Below are 26,156 nucleotides of genomic sequence, written 5' to 3'. Positions count from 1 at the left end.
TCTTAGATATTTACTAAAACCAGTTGTGTGGCTCAATATATGATCAGTTTTGAAAACATGTTCCATTTCCATTAGAAGACAATGTTCATTCTGTGATTATTGAAGACAGTGTTCTATGTATGTTAATTTAGATTAGTTTGTTAATCGAGTTGTTAAAATCTTCTATCTACTTAGAGAACTTTTGTCTGCTTATTATATCCTTTATTGAGATAAATGTGCTAAATCTCCTGTCATGATTGTGAATTTGTCTGCTTCTCTTCTAAAGGCTGTGTGATTGGATGCCTATAAATGAAAATTTCTTTTCTAAAAAACCATTTTTCATGATTATGAGATATCCCTCTTTGTCTCTGCTAATGCATTTTGCCTCAAGATTCTTTGATCTGCTGATAATATAGTGAAGTAGATTATGTCACATGGGCCCAATTCTCATTTTTCCTTTAATTCCATTCTTTGTGTTTATAGCTGTTGCCATGCAACTTTACAGTGGCCTCCTACTATGAGTTGACACACTCTGCTTTGACTCTGACATGAAGACATCCCTTGGAGCAGAGGGTTGAAATGGGTTTGTACCTTGGTCCTGCTCTCTTAGATAATTTCCATCACCATAAGAACATACTCACGCCAACCTAGTTGAGTGTCACATGGAGCAGAATTATCTGGTCATATTAACTGAGGGTGGTCTAGGTGAGCAGACTGAATAATTGATTAGCTCAGATGTTTGAGCAATAAATTATAATTGTATATGATTAAAGTTTTTGCCTTTGGTTGGACATGGCATTATCCTAGTAATGAAATACTGATACATATAAAATTTTGTGTTTTCCTGTTCTTCTACTTACTATTTCAACAAACCAAGCTCTTCTAAAGCATATGTGGTTGAGTATTGTTCTTTTAATTGTTTTATTTGGAGCATTTAGTTCATTTACATTAAAATGAATCAGTGATATATTTATATTTAAATCTGGCATTTACTATTTGCTTTGTTCTCCTGTTCCATGTTTATTTTCCTTCTTTTGATGTTAATATTTTTTTAATTCTATTTAGCTCCTTTGGCTTATTATATACTCCTTATTGAGGTTAATAGTATACACATGTAACTTATCCTAGTCTACCTTCAACTAATATTATACTACTTAACATGTAGTAAAGAACTGTGCAACAAACTGTACACTTTCATTTCTCTACTTCTGGCCTTTTGAATTATCATTGTCATACATTTTGTTTTACTTCTTTGATTGTGATGAGCTGCAGTATTCATGGTTATAATTTTTCCTTCAAATATTCAATTATCATCTAAAGTGATTTTATGAATAACATTCTTTCATACCTACACAAGGTATACTACAAGGCTGTTTATTGTCACCCTGTTTATTTAACTTATACACAGAGTACATCATGTGAAATGCTAGGCTGGATGAGTTACAAGCTGGAATCCAGATTGCCAGGAGATATAGCAACAACCTCAGATATGCAGATGATACCACTCTAATGGCAGAAAGTGAAGAGGAACTAAAGAACCTCTTGATGAGGGTGAAGGAACAGAGTGGAAAAGCCAGCATAAAACTCCATATTAAAAAAACTAAGACTATAGGATCCTGTCCCATCACTTCATGGCAAATAGAAGGGGGAAAGGTGGAAGTAGTGACAGATTTCCTCTTCTTGGGCTCTGAAATCACTGTGGATGGTGACTGCAGGCATGAAATTAGAAGATGATTGTTTCCTGGCAGGAAAGCTATGACAAACCTAGACAGTGTGTTAAAAAGCAAAGACATCGCTTTGCTGACAAAGGTCTTTATAGTCAAGGCTATGATCTTTCCAGTAGTCATGTACAGATGTGAGAGCTGCACAATAAAGAAGGCAGAGCACTGAAAAATTGATGCTTTCAAACAGTGGTGCTGGAGAAGACTCTTAGAGTCCTTTGAAAGCAAGGAGATCAAAACAGTCAATCTGAAAGGAAATCAACCCTGAATACTCTTTGGAAGGACTGATGCTGAATCTCTAATACATTGGCCACTTGATGCGAACTGCTGACTCATTGGGAAAGATCCTGATGCTGGGGAAAATTGAAGGCAGAAGAAGAGGGGCAACAGAGGATGAGATATCTGGATGGCATCACCGATGCAATGGACATGAACTTGGGCAAACTCCAGGAGATGGTGAGGGACAGGGAAGCCTGTGTCCTGCAGTCCATAGGGTCACAAAGAGTCGGACACGACTTGGTGACTAAACAACAACACATATGTTTAATGTTTCCAACGTGCCTCATTCCTTTATTTTGGTGTACATTCCCCTCTGGTACTTTTTTTCCTTCTTATTGACAGACCTTCTTTAGCATTTCTTATAGTGGATGTCACCTGTTGATTAATTCTCCAGTTTTTAATATCTGAAAAGATCTTGTATTTCACTTTTTGTAACTCTTTTGTAATTCTAATACTGAATTCTAGGTAACACAGTTGTTTCTTTATTTCTTCAGTTCTTTGAAGAGGTTGCTCCACTATTTTTTTGGCTTTTCATTATTTTTTCACCAGAAGTCATTCTTGTTCCATGAAGATCCAAAAATCATTCTTATCTTTATTCCTTTATGTGTAATTTGTCATTCTTCTCTGGCTGATTTTGTGATTTTCTCTTGATTATGATGTGTTTTGTAGTTTTATGTCTGTCTTTTCCTTGGGATTTTGTAATGCGTTTGCCTATGGATTTATAGTTTTCATCAAATTTGGAAATCTTTCAACCACTAACTCTTCATATATTGTTTTTGTCTCTAAGTTTCTCCCTTCTCACTTTCAGTAACTCCAGTCACATTTATCTTAGAATGCTTCTAGTTGTTCTGCAGTTCATAGTTTCTCTATTCTTTTTTCTCAAATTTTCTAATTTTTTTTCTACAGTGTCTAATCTTTTAATCTTAGCAGTGTATTTGTCATCTCAGACATTATGTTTCATCTCTAGAAGTTCACTTTACATATTTTTAAAATATCTGCCATGTCTTCCCTTAAAATATTTGCTTTCCTCTATTGTCATGAACAAATGGAATATAGTTGTAATGAAGCTTTAATATCCTTGCCTACTAAACCTGTCATCTGAGACTTTTCTGAGTATTTGTTGACTTATTTATTTCCTATTTATGGATTGCATCTGCCTGGTAATTTTTGATTTGGGCTTCCCTGGTGGCCTAGTGGTAAAGAATCTGCCTGATGATACAGGAGACACGGGTTCAATCCCTGGGTCAAGAAGATCCCCTGGAGGAGGGAATGGCAACCCACTCCAGTATTCTTGCCTGGGAAATCCTGCGACAGTGAAGCCTGGCAGGCTATAATCCATGGGGTTGCAAAGAGAGAGAGATGATATAGCGACTAAACAGTAACAACAACAGAATTTTTGATTGGATGCTAAGCATTGTGAATTTTGCTTTGTTGCCTACTTTTCTTTTTTTTTTTTTTTCTTTTTTTTAAATTTTATTTTATTTTAAAACTTTACAAATTGTATTAGTTTTGCCAAATATCAAAATGAATCTGCTACAGGTATGCATGTGTTCCCCATCCTGAACCCTCCTCCCTCCTCCCTCCCCATACCATCCCTAATAATATGTATTCTTGGTCTTTGTTCCATACCCCAGTAAAGTAACTTGAAAATATTAGGTTGGGGCAAAAGTAATTGAGGTTTTACATTGTTGAACTTTGCCATTTGATAATGAAATACATTCTTAATAAATGTAGTTATCTAAAACATTTTAGTGCACATTTCTTGCTCTGTTTTTTGCAAATGACTTATTACTTGCTATTTATTTTATGTTTATTTTAGACTATAGAAATAATGTAGACAAAAACCAATTTTGAGCAATTTTTTTATTCGAGTTCAAAATGGGTTGTAAAGCAGTGGAGACAACTCATAATATCAACCACACATTTGGCCCAGGAACTGCTAACGAATGTACTGTGCAGTGGTGGTTCAAGAAGTTTTGCAAAGGAGACAAGAGCCTTAAAGATGAGGAGTGTATTGGCTGGCTATTGAAAGTTGACAGTGACCAATTGAGAGCAATCACCAAAGCTGATCCTCTTAGAACTACACCAGAAATTGCTGAAGAAGTCAATGTTGACCATTCTACAGTCATTTGACATTTGAAACAAATTGGAAACGTGAAAAAGCTCTGTACGTGGGTGCCTCATGTGCTGACTGAAAATTTTTTTAAATCATGTTTTGAAGTGTCATCTTTCTCTTATTCTATACAAACAGTGAATCACTTCTCAAATTGTGACATGTGATGAAAAGTGGGTTTTATGCAATGACCAGCTCAGTGGTTGGACAAAGAAACTCCAAAGCATTTGCCAAAGCCAAACTTGCACCCAAAGAAAGATCATGGTCATTGTTTGATGGTCTGCTGTCTGTCTGATCCACTACAGCTTTCTGAAACCCTGCAAACCATTACATCTGAGACATATGCTCAGCAAATCGATGAGATACACCAAAAACTGCAGTGCCTGCAGTCAGCAGTGGTCAACAGAATGGGCGCAATTCTCCACCACAACACCCAGCCACATGTCACACAACCAACACTTCAAAAGTTGAATGAATTAGGCTACAAAGTTTTGCCTCTTCCACCATATTCACCTGACCTTTTGCCAATTGACTACCACTTCTTCAAGCATCTTGACTACTTTTTGCAGGGAAAACACTTCCACAACCACCAGAGTGCAGAAAATGCTTTCCTAGCATTCATCAAATCCTGAAGCATGGATTTTTTACACTAAAGGAATAAACTTATTTCTCATTGGCAAAAATGTGTTGATTGTAATGGTTCCGATTTTGATTAATAAAGGTGTGTTTGAGCCTAGTTATAATGATTTAAAACTCACAGTCTGAAACTGCAATTACTTTTGTACCAACCTAATATTTCTGTTCTTTTGAGGCTCACCTTTAAGTTTGTTTGGCCAGACCATAGCAGCCTTTAATGCAGGCCTAACTTTTTTTTTTTTTTTTTTTTGCAGTGCTGAGGAAATACCCTTCTAAGTCTGCTACTTAGTGCCACATGCAACAGTTTTTCTGCTTTGGTGGAAACTATTCCCAGCCTTTTATGAGCCCTGGGGATTGACTCACCACTTTATTTTGCGTGGTTCTCTCCCTACTCTCAGGTAAGTTCTTCTAAAGCAATTATTGATTCAGTTGGAGACATGAGAGACACAGGGGAACACTAATCTCCCTAAACTGCCATTTCATTCTGCTCAGTCTGGGATACTGCCAGGCTCTACTGTGTTTTCACACCCAGTGCTTTACCCTGAAAAAGTATATCCAGGTTTTAAATGAGAGATTCATAACATTCACTTCCTTTGTTTTCCTTCAGTCGAGGATTGCTACACTTCACTGCTTATTGTTATTTCACATCTTGCAGTTTTTTAAATCATTTAATCTGGGCGAATTACTGTAGGCCTTGTTGCTCATTTTGGCCAGACATGAAAATTTCAGACTTTGTGTTCTTTTTTTTTTTTTTTGGCTGCACTGGGTCTTCGTTGCTGCACATGGGCTTCTCTAGTTGCAGCGAGCAGGGGCTTCTCATTGCTGTGACTTTTCTTGTTGTGGAGCATAGGCTCTAGGGCATATAGGCTGAATCGTTGTGGTATACAGGCTCAGTTGCTCTGCAGCATGTGGAATTTTCCGGGACCAGGGATTGAGCCTGTGCCCCCTGCATTGGCAGTCAGATTCTTTTTCTTTATATATATATATATATATATATATATATATATATATATATATTAAGAAATACATATAAATAGGAAGTCAGGAAACACCTGGAATAACAGGCAAATTTGGCCTTGGAGTACAGAATGAAGCAGGTCAAAGGCTAATAGAGTTCTGCCAAGAGAACACACTGGTCATAGCAAACAGCCTCTTCCAACAACACCAGATAAGACTCTATACAGGGACATCACCAGATGGTCGACACCGAAATCAGATTGATTGTATTCTTTGCAGCCAAAGATGGAGAAGCTCTATACAGTCAGCAAAAACAAAACTGGGAGCTGATTGTGGCTCAGATCATGAACTCCTTATTGTCAAATTCAGACTGAAATTGAATAAAGTGGAGAAAACCACTAGATTATTCAGTTCAGTTCAGTTCAGTTGCTCAGTCGTCTCCGACTCTGTGACCCCATGAATCGCAGCACGCCAGGCCTCCGTATCCATCACCAACTCCCAGAGTCTACACAAACCCATGTCCATTGACTTGGTGATGCCATCCAGAAATCTTAACTTCTGCCAACCCCTTCTCCTCCTGCCCCCAATCCTTCCCAGCATCAGGGTCTTTTCCAATGACTCAGCTCTTCGCATGAGGTAGCCAAAGTATTGGAGTTTCAGCTTTAACATCAGAACTTCCAATGAACACCCAGGACTGATCTCCTTTAGGATGGACTAGTTGGATCTCCTTGCAGTCCAAGGGACTCTCAAGAGTCTTCTCCAACACCACAGTCCAAAAGCTTCAATTCTTTGGTGCTCAGCTTTCTTCACTGTCCAACTCTTACATCCATACATGACTACTGGACAAACCATAGCCTTGACAGGACGGACCTTTGTTGGCAAAGTAATGTCTCTGCTTTTCAATATTCTAGGTTAGTCTAGGTTAGTCATAACTTTCCTTCCAAGGAGTAAATGTCTTTTAATTTCATGGCAGTAATCACCATATACAGTGATTTTGGAGCCCCAAAAAATAAAGTCTGACACTGTTTCCACTGTTTCCCCATCTATTTGCCATGAAGTGATGGGACCAGATGCCATGATCTTAGTTTTCTGAATGTTGAGCTTTAAGCCAACTTTTTCACTCTCCTCTTTCACTTTCATAAAGAAGCTTTTTAGTTCCTCTTCACATTCTGCCATAAGGGTGGTGTCATCTGCATATCTGAGGTTATTGATATTTTTCCTGCATTCCAGCTTGTGCTTCTTCCAGCCCAGCGTTTTGCGTGATGTACTCTGCATATAAGTTAAATAAGCAGGGTGACAATATACAGCCTTGATGTACTCCTTTTCCTATTTGGAACCAGTCAGTTGTTCCATGTCCAGTTCGAACTGTTGCTTCCTGACCTGCATACAGGTTTCTCAAGAGACAGGTCAGATGGTCTGGCAATCTCATCTCTTTCAGAATTTTCCACAGTTTATTGTGATCCACACAGTCAAAGGCTTTGGCATAGTCAATAAAGCAGAAATAGATGTTTTTCTGGAACTTTCTTGCTTTTATGATGATCCAGCAGATGTTGGCAATTCAGGTATGACCTAAATCAAATCCCTATGACTATACAGTGGAAGTGGGAAATAGATTTAAGGGACTAGATCTGATAGACAGAGTCCCTGATGAACTATGGATGGAGGTTCGTGACATTGTACAGCAGACAGGGATCAAGACCATCCACATGGAAAAGAAATGCAAAAAAGCAAAATGACTGTCTGAGGACTTACAAATAGCTGTGAAAAGAAGGGAAGCGAAAAGCAAAGGAGAAAAGGAAAGATATATCTATTTGAATGCAGAGTTCCAAAGAATAGCAAGGAGAGATAAGAAAACCTTCCTCAGCAATCAATGCAAAGAAATAGAGGAAAACAGTAAAATGGGAAAGACTAGAGCTCTCTTCAAGAAAATTAGGTTCAGGATGAGGAACACGTGTACACCCGTGGCAGATGCATGTTGATGTATGGCAAAACCAATACAATATTGTAAAGTAAAAAAATAATAATAATAATAATAAATAAATAGGAAAATTAGAGCTACCAAAGGAACATTTCATGCAAAGATGGGCACAATAAAGGACAGAAATAGTATGGACCTAACAGAAGCAGAAGATATTAAGAAGAGGTGGCAAGAATACACAGAAGAACTGAACAAAAAAGATCTTCATGACCCAAATGATCACGATGGTGTGATCACTCACCTAGAGCCAGACATCCTGGAATGTGACGTCTAGTGGGCTTTAGGAAGCATCGGTTCGAACAAAGCTACTGAAGGTGATGGAATTCCACTTGAGCTATTTCAAATCCTGGAAAATGATGCTGTGAAAGTGCTGCACTCAATATGCCAGAAAATTTGGAAAACTCAGAAGTGGCCACAGAACTGGAAAAGGTCAGTTTTCATTCCATTCCCAAAGAAAGGCAATGCCAAAGAATGCTCAAACTACCACACAATTGCACTCACCTCACACGCTAGTAAAGTACTGCTTAAAATTCTCCAAGCCAGGCTTCAGCAACACATGAACTGTGAACTTCCAGATGTTCAAGCTGGTTTTAGAAAAGGCAGAGGAACTTTGCCAACTTCCGCTGGATCATCAAAAAAGCGAGAGTTCCAGAAAAACATCTATTTCTGCTTTATTGACTATGCCAAAGCCTTTGACTGTGTGGATCACAATAAACTGTGGAAAATTCTGGATGAGATGGGAATACCAAACCACCTGACCTGCCTCTTGAGAAATCTGTATGCAGGTCAGGAAGCAACAGTTCGAACTGGACATGGAACAACCGACTGGTTCCAAATAGGAAAAGGAGTACGTCAAGGCTGTATATTGTCACCCTGCTTATTTAACTTATATGCAGAGTACATCATGAGAAACGCTGGGCTGGAGAAAGCACAAGCTGGAATCAAGATTGCCTGGGAAAATATCAATAACCTCAGATATGCAGATGACACCACCCTTATGGCAGAAAGTGAAGACGAACTGAAGAGCCTCTTGATGAAAGTGAAAGTGGAGAGTGAAAAAGTTGGCTTAAAGCTCAACATTCAGAAAACTAAGATCATGGCATCTGGTCCCATCACTTCATGGCAAATAGATGGGGAAACAGGGGAAACAGTGGAAACAGTGGCTGACTTCATTTTTCTGGTCTCCAAAATCATTGCATATGGTGATTGCAGCCATGAAATTAAAAGGTACTTACTCCTTGAAAGGACAGTTATGACCAACCTAGAAAGAATATTTAAAAGCAGAGACGTTACTTTGTCAACAAAGGTCCATCTAGTCAAGGGTATGGTTTTTCCAGTGGTCATGTATGGATGTGAGAGTTGGACTGTGAAGAAAGCTGAGTGCCGAAGAAATGAAGCTTTTGAACTGTGGTGTTGGAGAAGACTCTTTTTTTTGTTTGTTTTACATTTAAATTTATTTATTTTAATTGGAGGCTAATTAGTTTACAATATTGTATTGGTTTTGCCATACATCTACATGAATCCACCACGGGTGTACACGTGCTCCCCATCCTCTCCCACCTCCCTCCCCATACCATCCCTGTGCCCCAGCCCCAAGCATCCTGTATCCTGCATCGAACCTGGACTGGTGATTTGTTTCTTATATGATATTATACATGTTTCAATGACATTCTCCCAAATCATCCCCCGCTACCCCCGCCCCCACAGAGTCCAAAAGACTGTTCTACACATCTGTGTCTCTTTTGTTGTCTCGCATACAGGGTTATTGTTACCATCTTTCTAAATTCCATATGTATGCGTTAATATACTGTATTGGTGTTTTTATTTCTAGCTTACTTCACTCTGTATAATAGGCTCCAGTTTCATCCACCTCATTAGAACTGATTCAATTGTATTCTTTTTAATGGCTGAGTAATACTCCATTGTGTATATGTACCACAGCTTTCTTATCCATTCATCTGCTGATGGGCATCTAGGTTGCTTCCATGTCCTGGCTATTATAAACAGTGCTGTGATGAACATTGGGGTACACATGTCTCTTTCAATTCTTGTTTCCTCAGTGTGTATGCCCAGCAGTGGGATTGCTGGGTCATAAGGCAGTTCTATTTCCAGTTTTTTAAGGCATCTCCACACTGTTCTCCATAGTGGCTGTACTAGTTTGCATTCCCACCAACAGTGTAAGAGGGTTCCCTTTTCTCCACACCCTCTCCAGCATTTATTGCTTGTAGACTTTTGGATCGCAGCCATTCTGACTGGCATGAAATAGTACCTCACTGTGGTTTTGATTTGCATTTGGAGAAGACTCTTGAGAGTCCCTTGGACTGCAAGAAGATCCAACCAGTCCATCCTAAAGGAGATCAGGCCTGGGTGTTCATTGATAGGACTGATGCTGAAGCTGAAACTCCAATACTTTGGCCATCTGATACGAAGAGCTGACTCATTAGAAAAGACCCTGATGCTGGGAAAGATTGAGGACACGAGGAGAAGGAGATGACAGAGAATGAGATGGTTGGATGGCATCATCCACTCAATGGACATGGGTTTGGATGAACTCATGGAGTTGATGATAGACAGGGAAGCCTGGGTGCTGCAGTTCATGGGTTACAAAGAGTTGGACATGACTGAGCGAGTAAAGTGAACTGACTGAATATGAAATAACAGTTTCTTCATATATATACATATATATATTATAGATGTATAGTTGACTTACAGTGTTTCAGGGTCACAGCAAGGTGATTCAGTTATGCACATATATTATTTTTGAAATTATTTTCCATTAAAAGTTATTAGAAGACATTTATAGTTCCTGTGATATACAGTAAACCTTTGGTATATGTTGCCTATCTTTTTTTAAAAATTAGAAATCTAGCATTCTATTCATACTATGTCCTACAAGTGGAATCAAAATGTCATAAATGGGGAGAACAGGATGGTGGAGGAGTAGGTTGGCATGGAGTACATCTCTCTCCATGGATACATCAGGAATACACCTTCAGACACAGAAGTGCATGCAGAACACCAGCTGAGAGTGGACAAGAGTACCTGACCAGTGAAAAAGGATATATAGAACCACGCAAAACTCAATAGGATGAAGGAACTAGTGGGGAAAACAGGAGTGTTAGTAGGACTGGACCTGCCCTTAGCAGGTGGGTGAACTGAAGCAGGAGTCTGATCCTCACATCAGGGCAATTGTCTAAGTCAGAGGAGAAACATTTAAGACTGAGAGTGAAACAGTTGATCTGTGGCAGCATAAATAGAATGAGAATCAGACAGTCCTTGCCGCAGCCATACATACCCTAGATGGGACCGCTGGTCCACTGGAAGGCACAGCGGCTGGGAGCTGGAGTTCAGGAATTGTGGAGCAATTGCAGGGCGAAGACTGCTGTTGACTGCTGAGCGACAGATTGAGGGGATGTGAGGGAGGAGATCCTGGTGGGAAATGCCAGTGGAGGAAATCCAGGCAGCCATGGAAGCAAGATGATACTGCTGAGTCACGCGTAAGGGGTTGGAACCATCACTATAGACTCTGTCTCCCCACAGGCTAGCATCTGCAGCTGAAGAATAGAGAGGCTGGCCCATCAAACGCCTGAGGCACTGAACTGCAGAGTAGGACCCCACCCAGGGTGCCCCTTTAAGTGCCTGAGGCACTGAGCTACAGAGTAGGACCCCAGCCAAGGGGGCCCCCTCTATGTGCCTGACGTGCCAAACATCAGAGAAGGGCCCCAGGCAAGGGAGCCTTCTAAGTGCCTGAATGGGAAGAGCTATGGAGAAAGACTGGCTGAAGAGGCCTTCTGATGGCCAGCCACAAGAGGCTCAGAAAAAGACTCTGATAAGGCTATTACTCCTGCGATGGAGGCAACCCGTATCCTGCACACTAGTCACCACAAGAGTACCCGCAAGCCAAGCAGCTGTGCCACCTTCATGCTCAACTTTCACTAGGGCAGAGCTGTCACAGGCAAAAAAAGTCTTATATCTATGCGTGCAGGGTTGCCTTCGTCATGTCCAACTCTGTGACCCTGTAGACCGTGGCCTGCCAGGCTTCTCTGTCAAGGAGGGGTTTCTCTAGGCAAGCAAACTGGAGCATAGTGGCTATTGGAAGGAATGGTTATCATTCCTTCTAGAGCACTATATTTCCTGCTGGCCTAGCCGCCACCTCCCCTGAGTACCTGGTGCTGCCAAAACCCCTGCAACACAAGCAGCTGCTCCACCTCCACACCTGACCCTCATAGGGACAAACTCAAACCTTCTAGGGCAGCTTCAGGAGCAAACCCCAGTGGATGACCCACATGCAGAGGTGGAAATAAAACCACAGTTGAAACCCAGGGGCAATGTGGCTAAGGAAGAAGACCCAAACTTTCCCACCAGCTGTACAAGCTGCAGATTAAACCCACACGATCAACTAGGCAGACTTTGTGTCTATGGAATATATAAAAGGTCATTGAGAGCTCCCACAAAAGAAAATGCACTAGTTCTGATAACTGTGGACACTGGAGGCAAGAACACAGAGGAGCAGGACCAGATTAGAATCTGAGTTGCCCCCACAGCAGGTCCAAAGATCAGCACAGTATTAGAGGGCATCCTAGGGAGGTGAGGTGGACTATGACTCCCAACTAGGGAAAGGACTCTGACAGCTGCCGGGGTCCAGCCCCAGCTGATCCAGGGTATTCGAAGGAGAGACGGCATCAGCGACTATTTACATATTCATCAAAGATATAAAAAGTAATAGAATGAGGATAGCTCAGTAGGAAAATTCAGTGGAGAAAAGAGGCTGAGTAGCTTGGTTTACGCGGAAAATCAATATAACCTGTGACACCAGGTTAGCTCTGACCACGGAGGCCGCAGGCGCCCTCTCAAATAGCGGAAGGTGCCCCACCTTAGACACCTTCTCTAGTGGGTCTTAGAAGCCCAGGCAAATAAATGGTCGCAGAGGACCTCTGCGCTCCAGATGGAGACTCAGCTGGAAATTGAGGAGAAGGATGACATGGGGAGACCAAGCTTTGGTGAGCAAGGCCCGTAGCTTTATTTTCAACAGGGGCTTTTATACCCTAAGTTACACATAGAGGATAATAGGGGATGCAAAGTCAGCAGTCTTTGATCCTTATCAAAAACCAAGGTTTCTTTCCTGCAAATTTATCGTATACAAATGGTTTAGGTGATTTACATCATCTTCTGGCCAGAAGGCCTATTAACATTTTATGACTCTTGACAAAGACTTATTTTCTCTAAGAGTAATTATTTTAAGGTTTGGCGCCATCTTCCGAAGGTGTTAGATAAAGTTGCATTCCTATAGGGCAGATGTGTAATGGGTTTACAACAAAGGAAAGAATTTATTACCTTAAGGGTCTAAAGTTGCTAACACCAAGGCCACTACTTATTTTTTCTACATACCAACTATATTAATTAATACACATTCAAGGATACAATACAGAAGATGTGGAAACTTGGCAGCAAGCATTGGCTCATCAATGAAATCTTTTACTAGTTTTATTCTGACAGTTTCTAACTCTGAGAGGCTCTAAGCTATTTGAATATCTTAAGCTTCCCATGCCTCTCGAGGCTGGGAGACTGTAAACAATCCTATGCATAGCTGTAGGAGTCTGGGTAAACTTGTCAGGCGAGTTAGAGAGCTATCTGAGGGGTTTGGATTTAAACACTCCTAATTGCCCAGGAACTTAATTAATTGGAGCTGTAAGTTAACTCTTTGACAGAAAGAGCGAGATGGTGGTGGGGGACAGCCCCCAGTAAAGTCAGAGGTGAGAGCACAAAGCAATAAAGTAGGCAGACTCTGGTTTTTTGGGGGGTAGATGCTCGAGAATATCCAGAGGGACTCCTGAGGCTCGATCCCACCTTTGTGTGTGCCGAGCCTCCTTCCTCATGACCTTTATCATGAGTGGAATGCCTCACCGGCTCCCGGCAGACAGCAATGACTCAAGAAAAGCATTTATTATTATTATGGTTTGACATGTCCTGTAGATTCTTTTGGATATTTTTCTTTTTTTCCCACCTCTGTTGTAGTTGCAGAGAAGGGAATGGAAACCCACTCCAGTACTCTTGCCTGAAAAATCCCATGGACGGAGGAGTCTGGTGGGCTGCAGTCCATGGGGTCGAGAAGAGTCGGACACGACTGAGCGACTTCACTTTCACTTTTCACTTTCATGCATTGGAGAAGGAAATGGTAACCCACTCCAGTGTTCTTGCCTGGAGAATCCCAGGGACGGCTGAGCCTGGTGGGCTGCCGTCTATGGGGTCGCACAGAGTTGGACACGACTGAAGCAGCAGCAACAGCAGCAGCTGTTGTAGTTGTCGATTTCACTGGCACTATGAAATCCACCTAAGCTTTTGAGCTTTTTTTTTTCCCTTTCTTTCTCAGTCACATTCTTTATTGTTGTTATAAACCTCTGCCTTTATGCTGGGCTTTTGCAGTTCTGTGGAATTTTTCTTTTTTCTTTTTTTTTTGTTTTAATTTTTTAAACCTATCATTATTTTTTCTACATTTATTCCTTTGTATGCTTTTCCTGCTGTTCTTTTCCCCTTGCAGTTAACCTTTAACATAGATAAATCTTCTTCATCTACCTCTATTTAACTTTTCATATCTATTCTTTCTTTCTTGCCTTTCCTCTCAATATATTTGTTAGTGTTTTTCATTGCCTTATCCCCCAATTGGCACCTTGCCTTAGTTTTGTTTTGCAGGTTGTGCTTAAGTTAGTTTTGTTCTGGCAGATATAATTTTTGGTTTCCTTTTTTAGCTGAGTCAATCTATTGTACTTTATTTTTGTTGGACTGTTTTGATTTTGCTTATGGGTGTATATGTATATGTGTATATTCAGTCACACTTTTTATTGTTCTTATAAACTTCTGCCTCTCTATTGGGCAGTTCTATGGAGTTTTTTCTTTCTTTTCCCTTTTTTCTTTCTTCTTCCGTGTTTTTGTTTTTGTTGTTTTTTCTTTTTTTATCATTTTAATTTTCAATTTTTGAAAATCTATTATATTTTTTCTACATTTATTCCTTTGTTTGCCTTTCCTACTGTTCTTTTCCCCTTGCAGTTAATATTTAATATATATAAATCTTCTTCAACTACCTCTGTTTAACTTTACTATCTATTCTTTCTTTCTTTCCTTTCCTCTCAACATATTTGTTAGTTTTCTTTTCATTGCTTTATTCCCAACTTGGCACCTTCCTTTAGTTTTGTTTTCCAGTTTGTGCTTTAGTTAGTTTTGTTAACTGGTAAATATAATTTTTATTTCCTTTGTTTGCTGGGACAATCTACTATGCTTCATTTTTGTTGGACTGTTTTGACTTTGCTCATGGGTGTATATGTATCTGTGTATATTCCATTATTTTAATTATTATTTTCCTGAATTTGTAACTGCCATTTGTCTGGGGTTCATCCTTGGTCTCATTTGTATATTTCTTTTAATCTCACTTAATGCCATAACAAATCACTTGTCAAATCTTCATTCCTGACCAGAGATCAAGCCCTGAGCCTTTGGAGTGGGAGCACTGACTCCAAGACCCTAGACTACCAGAGAACTAACACTAGGAAGAATCAAATAGTGAGAACTCACACAAAGGAAACCACTTGAATACAAGACCCAGCATCACCCAACCACCAGTCACATCCTGTGCAGGTCGCCACATCTAAACAACAAACAAAACAAAAATATAAACCCAATCATCAGCAGGCAGGAGTACCACCTCACTCAGCCTTGCCCATCAGAGGAAAGATAAATAAACAAACAAATAAACAAAGCTCAGCACAAATCTCAGCCTATACAAAGCTTGCAGAAACCACTGGACCAAACTTAGGAGGGCAGAAACCAAAAGAAAGAAAGAATTTAACCTTCAAAGAAAGAATTAAACTTTCCTTGAAGCCTGGGAAAAAGAGACCTCAAACACAATAAGTTAATAATAATGAAAAGGCAGAGAAATACTTCACAAATGAAGAAACAAACTAGAAACACAAGTCCAAATAAATGAAGAGGAAATAGGCAAGCTCTCTGAAAAAGAATTCAGATAATGATAGTAAAGAAGATCAAAAACCTTGAAAAAAATGGAGAAAATGCAAAATCAGTCAAGAAAGACCTAGAAGAATTAAAGAATAAACATACAGAGACAAAAAACACAATTACTGAAATAAATACTCTAGAAGGAATAAATAGCAGAATATCTGAAGCAGAAGAACAAATCAGTGTGCTGGAAGATAAAATGGTGGAAATAACTTCTGCAGAGAATAATAAAGTAAAAAGAATGAAAAGAACTGACGATAGTCTCAGAGACCTCTGGGACAATATCAAACACACCAACATTCGAATTATAGGGGTCCAGAAGAAGAGAAAAAGAAAGGGTGTGATAAAATTTTTAAAGAGATTATAGTTGAAAATTTCTCCAACACAGAAAAGGAAATAGTCAATCAAGTCCAAGAGGCACAAAGAGTCCCATACAGGAGAAAGCCAAGGAGAAACACACCAAGACACATACTGATCAAACTGACAAAAGAAAGTGAAAGTGAAGTCACTCAGCCATGTCTGACTCTTTGCGACCCCACGGACTGTAGCCTACCAGGCTCCTCCATCCATGGGATTTTCCAGGCAAGAATACTGGAGTAGGTTGCCATTTCCTTCTCCAGGAGATCTTCCCAACCCAGGGATCGAACCCGGGTCTCCTGCATTGTAGGCAGATGCTTTACTGTCTGAGCCACCAGGGAAGCCAGTTAAACTGACAAAGATTAAACACAAAGGAAGAATATTAAAAGCAGCAAGGGAGAAGCAACAAGTAACATACAAGGAAAACTCCATATGCTTAACAGCTGATCTTTCAACAGAAACTCTGCAGGCCAGAACGAAGTGGCAGGATATATTTAAAGTACTGAAAGGGAAAAATCTACAACCAAGATTACAGTACCTGGCAAGGATCTCATTCAAAACTGATAGAGAAATAAAAGCTTTTCAGACAAGCAAAAGTTAAGAGAATTCAATACCACCAAACCACCTTTACAACAAATGTTAAAGAGACTTATATAATCAAGAAATACAAGAACAGGAAACAGATTTACAAAATCAACCCCCAAATAATTAAGAAAATAGCAGTAGGAACATATATATCAATAATTACTTTAAATGTAAGTGGATTAAATGCTCCAACCAAAAGACACAGACTGGCTGAATGGATACAAAAACAAGACCCATATATATGCTGTCTAAAAGAAACCCATTTCAGACCTAAAGACACATGTAGACTCAGTGTTGGAGGATGGAAAAATTATTTCCACACAAATGGGAAGCAAAAGAAAGCTGGAGTAGCAATCCTCATATCAGACAAAATAGACTTTTTTTAAATAAAGAAGATTACAAAAGATAAGGAAGGACGCTACATAATGATCAAGGGATCAATCCAAGAGGAATACATAATAATTGTAAATACCTATGCACATGGCACCCCACTCCAGTACTCTTGCCTGGAAAATTCCATGGATGGAGGAGCCTGGTAAGGCTGCAGTCCATGGGGTCGCTGAGGGTCAGACACGACTGAGTGACTTCACTTTCACTTTCCACTTTCATGCACTGGAGAAGGAAATGGCAACCCACTCCAGTGTTCTTGCCTGGAGAATCCCATGGACAGAGAAGCCTGGTAGGCTGCAGTCCATGGGGTCGCACAGAGTCGGACACGACTGAAGCGACTTAGCAGCAGCAGCAGCATGCACACAACATAGGAGCACCTCAATACATAAGGCAAACACTAACAGATATAAAAGGAGAAATTGACAGTAACACAATAGTAGGAGACTTTAACACCCCACTCACACCAATGGACGGATGATCAAAACAAAAAATTAATAAGGAAACACAAGTCTTAAATGATACATTAGATGAGGTGGATCTTAATGATATCTTCAAGATATTCCATCCAAATGCAGAAGAATACACCTTGTTCTCAAGTGCACGTGGAATATTCTCCAGGATAAACCACATTTTGGGTCACAAATCAAACCTCAGTAAATTTAAGAAAATTAAAATCATGTCAAGCATCTTCTCCAACCACTATGCTATGAAACTATATATCAATCACAAGAAAAAAATTGTAAGAAACACAAAAACATGGAGATTAAACAACACATTTCTAAATAACCAATGGGTTATTGAAGAAATCAAAAGGAAATCAAAAAATTTCTAGAAACAAATGACAATGAAAACACAACAACTCAAAACCTATGGGATGCAGCAAAAGCAGTTCTAATAAGGACATTTATAGCAATACAACCCTATCTCAAAAAAAAAAAAACAAGAAAAGCATTGACTAGACAACCTAACTTTACACCTAAAACAACTGGGAAAAAAAGAAGGAAAAAAAAAACAAAATTAGTAAAAGTAAAGAAATCATAAAGATCCAAGCAGAAATAAGTGAAAAAGAAATGAAAGAAACAATAGTAAATATTAATAAAACTAAAAGCTGTTTCTTTGAGAAGATAAAAAAAATTGACAAACCCTTAACCAGACTCATTAAGAAAAAAAGAGAGAATAATCAAATCAACAAAATTAGAAATGAAAAAGGAGAGGTTACAACAGACAATGCAGCAATACAAAGGAATATAAGAGACTATTATGAACAACTATATGGCAATAAAATGGATAACCTGGAAGAACTGGACAGATTCTTAGAAAAGTTCAGTCTTCCAAAACTGAACCAGGAAGAAATGGAAATTATGAAGAACCCAATCACAAGAACTGAAATTGAAGCTGTGATCAAAAATCTCCCAAAAACAAAAGACTAGGACCAGATGGCTTCACAGGAGAATTCTATCAAACGTTTAGAAAAGAGTTAATGCCTATCCTTCTAAAACTCTTTGAAAAAGCTTCAGAGGAAGGAACACTTCTGAACTCATTCTACAAGGCCACCATCACCCTGATACCAAAACCAGACAAAGGCAACACACACACAAAAAAAGAAAACTACAGACCAATATCACTGATGAACACAGATGCAAAAATCCTCAACAAAATTTTAGCAAACAGAATTCAGCAACACATCAAAAAGCAAATACACCATGATCAAGTTGGGTTTATTCCAGGGATGCCAGGATTCTTCAATATATGCAAGTCAATCAATGTGATACACCATATTAACAAATTGAAACATAAAAACCACATGATAATCTCAATAGATGCAGAAAAGGCCTTTGACAAAATTCAGCACCCATTTATGATTAAAACTCTTCAAAAAATGGACATGGAAAGAACCTACCTCAACATAGTAAAAGCCTCAACATATTATAAGCCTACAGCAAACATTATTCTCAATGGTGAAAAACTGAATGCATTCCCCTGAAGATCAGGAATAAGACAAGGGTTCACCTTGTCTTTCACCACTATTATTCAACATAGTTATGGAAGTCCTAGCTACAGCAGAGAAGAAAAAGAAATAAAAGGAATCCAGATGAAAAAGAAAAGAAAAGCTCTCACTGTTTGCAGATGACATGATACTTTACATAGAAAACCCTAAAGATAGTATCAGAAAATTAACTAGAGCTAATCAGTGAATTTGGCAAAGTTGCAGGATACAAAATCAATACACAGAAATCACTTGCATTTCTATATACTAACAGGAAAATTCAGAAAGAGAAATTAAGGAATCAATCCCATTCATCGTTGCAACAAAAAGAATTAAATATCTTGGAATAAACTTACCTAAGGAGACAAAAGTACTATACACAGAAAATTATAAGACACTGGTGAAAGAAATCAAAGACAACATAAACAGATGAAGAGACATTCCATGTTCCTGGGTAGGAATAATCAATATTGTGAAAATTACTATACTACCAAATGCAATCTACAGATTCAGTGCTATCCCTATCAAACTACCAATGGCATTTTTCACAGAACTAGAACAAAAAATTTCACAATTCATATGGAAACACAAAAGACCCCGAATAGCCAAAGTAGTCTTAAGAAAGAAGAGTGGAGCTGGAGGAATCATGCTTCCTGACTTCAGATTATACTACAAAGCTACAGTCACCAAGACAGTATGGTACTGGCACAAAAACAGAAACATAGACCAATGGAACAAGACAGAAAGCCCAGAAATAAACCCATGTACCTATGGGTATCTTATTTTTGACAAAAGAGGCAAGAATATACAATGGGGCAAAGACAGCCTCTTCAATAAATTGTGTGGGGAAACCGGACAACTACATGTAAAAGAATGAAATTAGAACACTTCCTAACACTGTACACAAAGAGAAACTCAAAATGGATTAAAGACCTAAATGTAAAACCAGAAACTATAAAACTCTTAGAGGAAAACATAGGCCGAACACTCGATTACATGAACCAAAGCAATATCCTCAATGACCCACCGCCTAGAGTAGCGGAAATAAAAACAAAAGTAAATAAGTGGGACCTGGTTAAACCAAAAGCTTTTGCACAGCAAAGGAAACTGTAAGCAAGGTGAAAAGACAACCCTCATAATGGGAGAAAATAATAGCAAATGAACCAACTGACAAAGGATTAATTTCCAAAATATACAAGCAGCTCATACATCTCAATACCAGAGAAACAAACAACCCAATCAAAAAGTGGGAAAAATACCTAAACAGAAATTTCTCCAAAGAAGACACAGATGGCTAGCAAACACATGAAAAGATGCTCAGCATCACTCATTATTAGAGAAATGCAATTCAAAACTACAATGAGATATCACCTCACACCAGTCAGAATGGCCATCATCAAAAAGTCTACAAACAATAAACGCTGGGGAAGGTGTGGAGAAAAGGGAACACTCTTGTACTGTTGGTGGGAATGTATATTGATACAGCCACCATGGAAGATGGTATGGAGATTCCTTTAAAAATCTATGATTAAAACCACCATATTACCCAGCAATCCCACTTCTAGGCATATACCCTGAGGAAACCAAAACAGAAAAAGACACATGTATCCCATTGTTCGTTGCAACACTATTTGCAAAGCTAGAACATGGAAGTAACCTAGATGTCTATCGACAGATGAATGGATAAAGAAATTGTGGTACATATACACAATGTGTATGAGTAATATACATATTACTCAGCCATAAAAAGGAATGCATTTGAGTCAGTTCTAATGAGGTGGATGAACCTAGAACCTATTATACAGAGTGAATGTGTGGAGTAAGTCAGAAGAGAAAGATAAATATTGTATTCTAACATGTATATATGGAATATATAAAAATGATACTGATGAATTTATTTACAGGGCAGCAATATAGAAACAGACAGAGAATAGACTTATGGACATGGGGAGAGGGGAGGAGAGGGTAAGATGTATGAAAAGAGTAACATGAAAACTTACATTACCATATGTAAAAAGATAGTGAAAAGGAATTTGCTGCATGGCTCAGGAAACTCAAACACAGGTTCTGTGTCAACCTAGAGGGGTAGAATGGGAAGGGAGATGGGAGAGAAGTTGGAAAGGGAGGGGACATATGTATACCTATGGCTGATTCATACTGAGGTTTGACAGAAAACAATGAAATTCTGTAAAGCAATTGTCCTTCAATAAAAAATAAAATTAAAAAAAAAACTTTAAAAAGTCATAAATTCTTTAGCTAGACAAAAATTCGTAGGTTTTCTAAAATACATAAGACATATTTAAATGCATATATACAAAAGGTTTTCCACTATGCTTGATAAAGGCTTGAGAAAGAACATTAAAAAAGACGAGATGGAGAAATTGGTAAACATATACTAAATGAAATGGGAGCACTGGATATGAAATAGAAAAAGGCAAAACAAACTAGATAAAAGTAAAAGGTCATCATGTAATCCAGTTGTTTTTAAACATAACTGCTTATTAGAAAAATATCTGGAGCTCTGAAGGAAACAAAAAAAGCCATCATGGGTATTTTTGTTTTTCAAAACTTAAGATAATTCTGATATGCATCTGGATTTTAAAAAGTGATTGCAGGTTTTTCTATTAAATCCTGCAATAGAGGATTTAGAGTTCTATTATTTAGAGATATAGAGTTCTATTATTTTTCTGTTGACCAATCATGATACAGTGTTATTGTTACTAAAAGTTACATAATCACAATAGTAAAAGATGTTTATCATTTTCCACAATCAATAGCCAGATGAAAAATAAAAGATAATTACAATTGCAATCCATAATAGGAGCACGACTAACTTAACAGTATAAAATAATTACATACAATTTAGGGGGTCAAGCAGAGTGATGTGGTTAGTGGAAGTGCATATATGCATGTGTTTTCATCCATCCAGCCAGTCTATATCTTTTGGTTGATGACTTTAATCCATTTACATTTCAGGCAATTATTGATACGTGGCAACCCACTCCAGTATTCTTGCCTGGAAAATCCCATGGACAGAGGAGACTGGGGGGCTACAGTCCATGGGATCACAAAGAGTTGGACATGATTGAGAAACTTCACTTTCACTTTCATGATCCTACTACCATTTTATTAATTGTTTTGAGTTTATTTTCCGTACGTCTTTTCCTGCTCTTGTGTTTCCTGCCTTGAGAAGTTCCTTTAGCATTTGTTGTAAAGCCAGTTTGATGGTGCTGAATTCTCTTAGCTTTTGCTTGTCTGGAAAGCTTTTGATTTCTCCATCAAATCTGAATGAGAGTCTTGCTGGGTAGAATATCCTTGGTTGTAGGTTCTTCCCTTTCATCACTTTAAATATATTATGTCATTCCCTTCTGGCTTGTAGAGTTTCTGTTGAGAAATCAACTGATAGTCTGATGGGAGTTCCCTTGTATTTGTTATTTTTCCCTTGTTGCTTTTAATATTTTATCTCTGTCTTTAATTTTTGTCAGATTACTGTGTGTCTTGATGTATTGCTACTTGGGTTTATCCTGCCTAGGACTCTCTGTGCTTCCTGAACTTGGTTGACTATTTCTTTTCCCATGTTAGGGAAGTTTTTAGCTATTACCTCTTCGGATATTTTCTCAGGTCCTTTCTATCTCTCTCTCTCTCCTCCTTCTGGGACCCCTAGAATATGAATGTTTATGCATTTAATGTTATCCCAGAGGTCTCTTAGGCTGTCTTCATTTCTTTTCATTATTTTTTCTATATTCTGCTCTATGGCAATGATTTCCACCATTCTGTCATCCAGGTCATTTATCCATTTTTCTGCCTCAGTTATTCTACTATTGATTCCTATTCTAGTCTATTATTCGTCTCTGTTTGTTTGTTCTTTAGTTTTTGTAGGTCTTTGGTAAACACATTTCTTGCATCTTCTCCATTATTTTTCCAAGATCCTGGATTATCTTCACTATCATAATTCTGGATTCTTTTTCTGGAAGCTTGCCTATTTCCACTTAATTTAGGGGTTTTGTCTTGCCCCCTCATCTGGAACATAACTTTCTGCTTTTTCATCATGATTAACTTTCTGTAATATGGTTTTTGTTTTAGCTGCTACAGGACTGCCCTTCTTGTTTCTTCTATCTACTCTCTGATGGATGAGACTAAGTCACTTGTGTAAGACTGATGGGAGGGACTGGCAATGGGAAAAACTGGGTCTTGCTCTGGTGGGCAGAGCCTTGCTCAGAAAAGCCGTAATCCAATTATCTGCTGAGGCTGGGGTTACACTCCCTCCCTGGTAGTTGTTTGTCCTGAGGAGACCTAGCCCTAGGATCTATGGGCTCTATGGTAGGGTTAATAGTGAACTCCAAGAGGGTTTACACTGAGGCGGACCTTCCCATCCTGCTGCTACTAGTGCCCCCATCCCTCTGGTGAGCTCTTGCCAACCCATGCCCCCACAGGAGGCTCTCCAACACTATTAGGTAGTTTTGGTTCAGTCTCCTATGGAAGATTTTGTTGTGCAATCCATGATTGGAGTCTCTGTTTCCCACAGTCCTGTGGTAGTCCTATAATTAAATCCCACTCACTTCAAGGCCAGATTCCCTAGGTATTCCCAGTCCCTTTGTTGGATCCCCAGGCTAGGAAGCCTGACATGGGGTTTGGAACCTTCACAACAATGAAGCTCTTTGGTATTATTGTTCTCCAGTTTATGGGTCACCCACCCGGCAGATATAGGATTTTATTTTATCATGATTGCACCCCTCCTACCACTTCACTGAAGCTTCTTCTTTGTCTTTGGACATGGGGTATCTTTTTTTTTTTGGTGGGTTCCAGCATCCTCCTGTCCATGGTTGTTCAACAGCTAGTTGCAATTTTGGAGCTTTCACAAGAGGATATGATTGCACATCTTTCTACTCAGCCATCTTAAATTGGAAGTCCAGACTTCATGTTCTTAACTACAACATTAGATTGTCTTTCACAAAAAAAAAAAAAAAAAAGCACAACAAAATTTCCAGTGGCAAAGACTATTGTCTGGGATCAAGTCTTTAAGAATTTTTCTCGTTTGATTTAATTTTTCCTTTTACTCCCCTAATTCCACACATTCTCTAGAAGTTCCTTTGTCTGAGAACTTTATTCTATCACAGAGGTATGAGGAAATGCAGGAGTGACAGCTAGATATCTTTCAATATCTATTTTCCCTTTTTTACTAGTAAGAAAACCCCTGTTAGTAAAATGTCTCATACAGTTTCTTTAAATGTCCTTAAAATAAGGGGGAGCACCCTTCTTTGTTCCTTCTTCCTTCCTGATAGTTGGAATTTGGAGTGATAGATATAGCTTGAACATCCATTTTGTACCCTGAGAAGGAGCCATGCACTGTAATGGAAGAACAAACTGGAAGATGTCTGGGTTCTAACGACATTGGGAAGTAGCATGCCACATAATTTATTTATACATTTTTAGGGGCAAATTTTTGTTGGTAAAAGCGAAAATAAACTTGTCTAATTTTAGCAACTGCTGTTCTGAATATTCCATCATTTTTGATTGAGGCTAACTCTTAAAAATGCCATATGTGAGGTGAGAATGGCAAGGGGAAGCCATTTGTATGTCTAACTCATTAGTCAAGAATTGTATTTTTTCATATACTTAACCCATGCCTCTAAATTCTCAAGCTATTTCACGAGCATACCACAGTTTTAAAAACACATTCATATCTATCATCTAATTTGATATTTTCAGCATCTATTAGTTGGCTAGGGCAGAGAATATGGTACCATTTTAGAGATAAGAAAATTAAACATTGAATAATGTAACATTTTCAATAAATACTAAGCTAATTCATGAGAAAGAGAGGGTGAAGCTCTACTCTTCTACACCAAATCCAGTGCATCTCCCTAGATTATAAACTTTTGAAAGATCTATCCATTGTTGGGGCTTCCCTGATAGCTCAGTTGGTAAAGAATCCTCCTGCAATGCAGGAGATCCTGGTTCTATTCCTGGGTCAGGAAGATCCCCTGGAGAAGGGATAGGCTCAGTTCAGTTCAGTTCAGTTCAGTTGCTCAGTCGTGTCCGACTCTTTGCAACCCCATGAATCGCAGCACGCCAGGCCTCCCTGTCCATCACCAACTCCCGGTGTTCACTCAAAATCACATCCATCAAGTCAGTGATGCCATCCAGCCATCTCATCCTCTGTCGTCCCCTTCTCCTCCTGCCCCCACTCCCTCCCAGCATCAGAGTCTTTTCCAATGAGTCAATTCTTCACATGAAGTGGCCAAAGTACTGGAGTTTCAGCTTTAGCATCATTCCTTCCAAAGAAATCCCAGGGCTGATCTCCTTCAGAATGGACTGGTTGGATCTCCTTGCAGTCCAAGGGACTCTCAAGAGTCTTCTCCAACACCACAGTTCAAAAGCATGAATTCTTCGGTGCTCAGCTTTCTTCACAGTCCAACTCTCACCACTCCAGTATTCTTGGGCTTCCCTTGTGGCTCAGCTGTTAAAGAATCTGCCTGCAATGTGGGAGACTTTTCTGTAGAATTGTGGGGTAGGAGACATTTGAGGGAGCTTCTGGATCCTGACTATTTTATTTACCATTCCAGCAAAAGGGTGAAGCATGGATGACATTAACAGGACTGAGGTTGGGAATGAGGAGACAGGAAGAAGAGAAAATAATTCATGGATTAAACGCCACTTCAACTATGAATGCTATATGACTTTCCTTAATGGCTGCTACAGCTGCAAGTGGGAAGCCCAACAGAAGAAAAAACCCAGACATGCACTCTGCTGCTGTTCTTTGGTACAGAGCGATGGGAAGGAGATGGGCCATATTTTCTTAGATATGGGGGACGTGGGCCTTGAAAGAAGTGCTATAATTGTGTGTGTGTCTGTGTGTGTCTGCCTATGCAGACAGTCATGCACCATGTGTAATGGGTCAAAAATAGCTATTTATAAGGTGAAAGGTGATCAGAATTGGATAGGTAAAGAAAAGAAGGTGGCAAAAGAAGTGATATCAGAGGAGGAGTCAAAGCGCTTAGAATAAAGTGTATTTTGGTAGAGAAGAGGATATGGATGGAGAAGTGACGGGAAATGAAGTTAGAGACAGAGGCGGGACAGACTGTGGTTTTAAGAATTTTATTTCTGCCACGTAGGGAGCTAAGAGTCCCTAAAGATTTTAAGACACCAAGGAGAACAGTAGTGTGT

The 26,156-nt window shown here is 39.1% G+C and overlaps 1 protein-coding gene across 7 annotated transcripts in view; it reads left to right on the top strand.

Moving 5' to 3' along the window:
* The window catches only part of LOC786996 (glycerophosphodiester phosphodiesterase domain-containing protein 4), a 138,271-nt gene that overhangs the window by 7,227 nt on the left and 104,888 nt on the right, over positions 1-26,156 (top strand). For 4 of the 7 annotated variants that reach the window (XM_059875141.1, XM_059875144.1, XM_059875142.1 and 1 more), the window contains exons 2-3: positions 4,983-5,126; positions 25,556-25,752. In XM_059875141.1, coding sequence (XP_059731124.1) covers positions 25,570-25,752 — 183 coding nt within the window. In that variant the 5' untranslated portion in view covers positions 4,983-5,126; positions 25,556-25,569. The other 3 variants (XM_024975888.2, XM_059875140.1, XM_059875143.1) reach the window with 3 other exon arrangements.

Source organism: Bos taurus, chromosome 15 (genome assembly GCF_002263795.3).
Source record: "Bos taurus isolate L1 Dominette 01449 registration number 42190680 breed Hereford chromosome 15, ARS-UCD2.0, whole genome shotgun sequence".
NCBI lineage: Eukaryota > Metazoa > Chordata > Mammalia > Artiodactyla > Bovidae > Bos > Bos taurus.
Note: the sequence above shows the minus strand (reverse complement) of the source record. Positions and strands in the feature narration are given on the sequence as shown.